Here is a 3,098-nt window from a genome sequence, read left to right on the forward strand (position 1 = left end):
GACAGACAGGTGAGAGACAGACAGACAGACAGGCAGGTGAGAGACAGACAGGCTAGCTTCATTCCCAGCATTCATAGCTGCACTGTGTTGACATGAGGACAGATATGGAGACGTGAACAGCAGATATGAGACGAGAGATTCTAGATCAACAACAAACAGTAAGTGGGTTATCACACTGTCTCTCTCTCTCTGTCTGTCTCTCGCTCTCTCTGTTGGTAATTTTAGCTCTAAATACCTGAACTTCACTTCACACGATTAAACTGGGGCACGACCGTGTGTGTGTGTGTCTTACGATGGGATGGCAGTGAGAGAAACGTAGATTGAAATCAAGAGCATTTTTTAGCATAAAGACACACACAGCTGTCTAAATGAGGACATTGCATACTCTATTAAGACTTTGATTGTTTTTATAGACAGCTAATTATAAACACTATCTCCTAACACGAACACACACAAACCCTCACAGACACCGATCACAGTTCCTGACTTCATTTATAAGCCGTACCTCTCCCACCATCCCGTTCCACGTGCCGTTGATCTTCTTGCCGTGTTTGCCGTTGGTGACCAGATAAAGGTCGTAGGTGAATTTCACAGACTTGGCGATCTTCTTCAGGATGTCGATACAGAAGCCTTTACAGCAGCGCTTGATGTAGATGCCAGAATCCCCCGTCTGATTCCTGACAGACAGACAGAGACGCACGTGAGTGATCTGACAGATTTCTGTATTAACCCTCTGGTAATGTTCGCTCATTTTAGACCCCCCCCAAAATATAAAGTTTGGAAATTTTAAAAATCACTACTTCATCCGAATGGTACGAAACTCGGTGACCTTTATGGCAGTCGCCCATGTGACCCCCCAAAAAATCGTGGACTGGATTCGAAAAAGCTAAATGGTCATAAAAAAATAGGCACACTTGTGTTGTTCATGGTCAAAAATGACCACCATTGGAAATGAATGGGAAATACGCAAAAATACAAAAACACAGATGTTTTTGTGTGTACAATCTACAAATCAACCACAATACAGAAAAAAGTGCACAGCAATGAAGGGGTGACAAAACTTAAGCAATTACGTATGAAAACACTGCTCAGTAACTAAGGAATGCACAGCACTGAATATATATGGCTATACAGCCATCTAATGGCTACACCACGGTACTACAGATTAATTTTTTTCCACAAGGTGGAACAAATCTGCATCAGTTCAATGGATTTTAAATACTTTTGCTCTATTTTTAACGTAAATAGTGCATTAATTGAAAAAAATGAATAAAATGATAATTGCTCTTTTTTACATTCTATACAGAAAACCATCCATAATTTAGATATGAATATTAATTAATAACATGAAATACACTAAAAATGCAAAATATTAAAGAAAAAACGTTACTGAAATGAAATATAGTATATTGATTTCACAAAAGTAAAATGATTACAGGATTATATGGCCTCCGGTACAACACAAGTGTGACTCCCAAATGAACAACACCATAGGGTTAATGCATCAGGCGTTTGTGATCAGATCAGTGAAACCACAGACAGAGGTCATCGTTTCAAGAGAGAATGTGTGTGTGTGTTTACAGTGATTTGAGCTGCTTGCGGCAGGGAACCGTGTTCCTCATGCAGGTGCCACTCAGTGGATCCACTTCCTCCACCATCACGAACGGAGCCTCCTCCAGCGTCACGATGGACAGATGATCGTCTTCACGGCTCTCCGTCCCAGAGTACAGCTCGAACCGCGGCCACACGTGAAACTTCATCGACAGAGAGCCGTTCTCCCACTTACCCACCTGCACACACACAGACATTCTCAAACTCACGAGCATCTGCTGGTCGTTCACATGGAGTGCCAAAGCAGAGCTGCTGAACACAGAATCACGTCTCAAACACACTTACTCTGTCCCACTGTCTGTCCTTGTTCAGCAGGATGATCACCAGTTTGGGGTGCATCTGATAGCCGTCCTCACTGAAGGAGAGATTCCGGCCCTCAAACGTCACGTTCATCAGATACCTGAGAAACACACCGCTGACACTCAAACTGCAGAAGCACACACCAGATCTGCAAAACTACAGATCTGTAGAAATACACTAATTCTCAGCCTTTGACTCAGTTTTTAATTTCAGAAAACACAAAACACAACACACAATTCTCTATGTAACACACACAAATCTAACAGGAATTAATATTACGGCAAAGGTGTTTGCAAATGTTTGCTTTTGAGATGTGTTTGTGATATTTTGAATGCAGCGCTTCATTTTGCAAGAGATGAGAGGCATGTTGAATTTTGTGTGCAATTCTTGGATTAGTAAAGTTTTGAAAAATGTAAGCAGTTGAAAAAAAACTGTAATAAGACAAATAATACTAATAGTGAATGAAAAATAAAATATTATTAAGAAGAAGAAATATTAAAAGAAATAATCTGTCTGTAATGAGTGTGAGTGTGTTAATAACAACAGAAGAAAGAAGAAATAATTTAAAAACAGTAAGAACAATAAAGTATAATAATAACGATACAATTACTACTATTAATAATTTACTAATAAATATAACAATAATGAAAAAAGGAAGGATAATAAAGAAAAAACAAGAGAAGAAATAAGAAAAAAAAAAAATGCTAAAATAGGACAAACAATAAGTAAGAAGCAAAACAAACTAATGGCTAGAAAACGGCAACGATCGCTGTCATCTGTCTGTCAGTACTTATTGATGTTTTTATGGTTTCATTGTGTGGCATATGTATTGTGTTGTTATGGCAACCACAACCAGTGCAGCTTCCAAACTCCTCCCCTGTGTTACCATGGAAACCATCGCCATGAGAGAGAAAGAGAGAGAGAGAGAGAGAGAGAGAACAAGCTGCTCTATATCACATCTCCTCACAGATCTGAGAAACACACACACACACACATATAACACTCACACACATACACACACACATACAGTGAGTGTTAGTGTTATAGTGAGTGTGTGTGTTATATATGTGTGTGTGTGTGTGTGTGTGAGAGAGTGTGAGTGAGTGTGTGTGTGTGGGTGTGTGCGTGAGAGAGTGTGTGTTTGTGAGTGAGTGAGTGAGTGAGTGAGAGTGTGAGTGAGTGTGTGT

The 3,098-nt window shown here is 39.8% G+C and overlaps 1 protein-coding gene across 1 annotated transcript in view; it reads right to left on the bottom strand.

Annotated features, from left to right (window-relative positions):
- LOC107725336 (glutamate receptor ionotropic, NMDA 2B-like) overlaps nucleotides 1-3,098 on the bottom strand; it is a 36,337-nt gene that overhangs the window by 10,708 nt on the left and 22,531 nt on the right. Inside the window, exons 6-8 of the mRNA XM_016534574.1 lie at nucleotides 1,897-2,011; nucleotides 1,582-1,790; nucleotides 506-677 (exon numbers count right to left, since the gene is read on the bottom strand). Of these exons, the coding sequence (XP_016390060.1) occupies nucleotides 506-677; nucleotides 1,582-1,790; nucleotides 1,897-2,011 (496 nt within the window). The remainder of the gene's footprint in view (nucleotides 1-505; nucleotides 678-1,581; nucleotides 1,791-1,896; nucleotides 2,012-3,098) is intronic.

The sequence above is a fragment of the Sinocyclocheilus rhinocerous genome, unplaced genomic scaffold, assembly GCF_001515625.1.
Source record: "Sinocyclocheilus rhinocerous isolate Xijiao unplaced genomic scaffold, SAMN03320098_v1.1 scaffold2261, whole genome shotgun sequence".
Classification (NCBI taxonomy): domain Eukaryota; kingdom Metazoa; phylum Chordata; class Actinopteri; order Cypriniformes; family Cyprinidae; genus Sinocyclocheilus; species Sinocyclocheilus rhinocerous.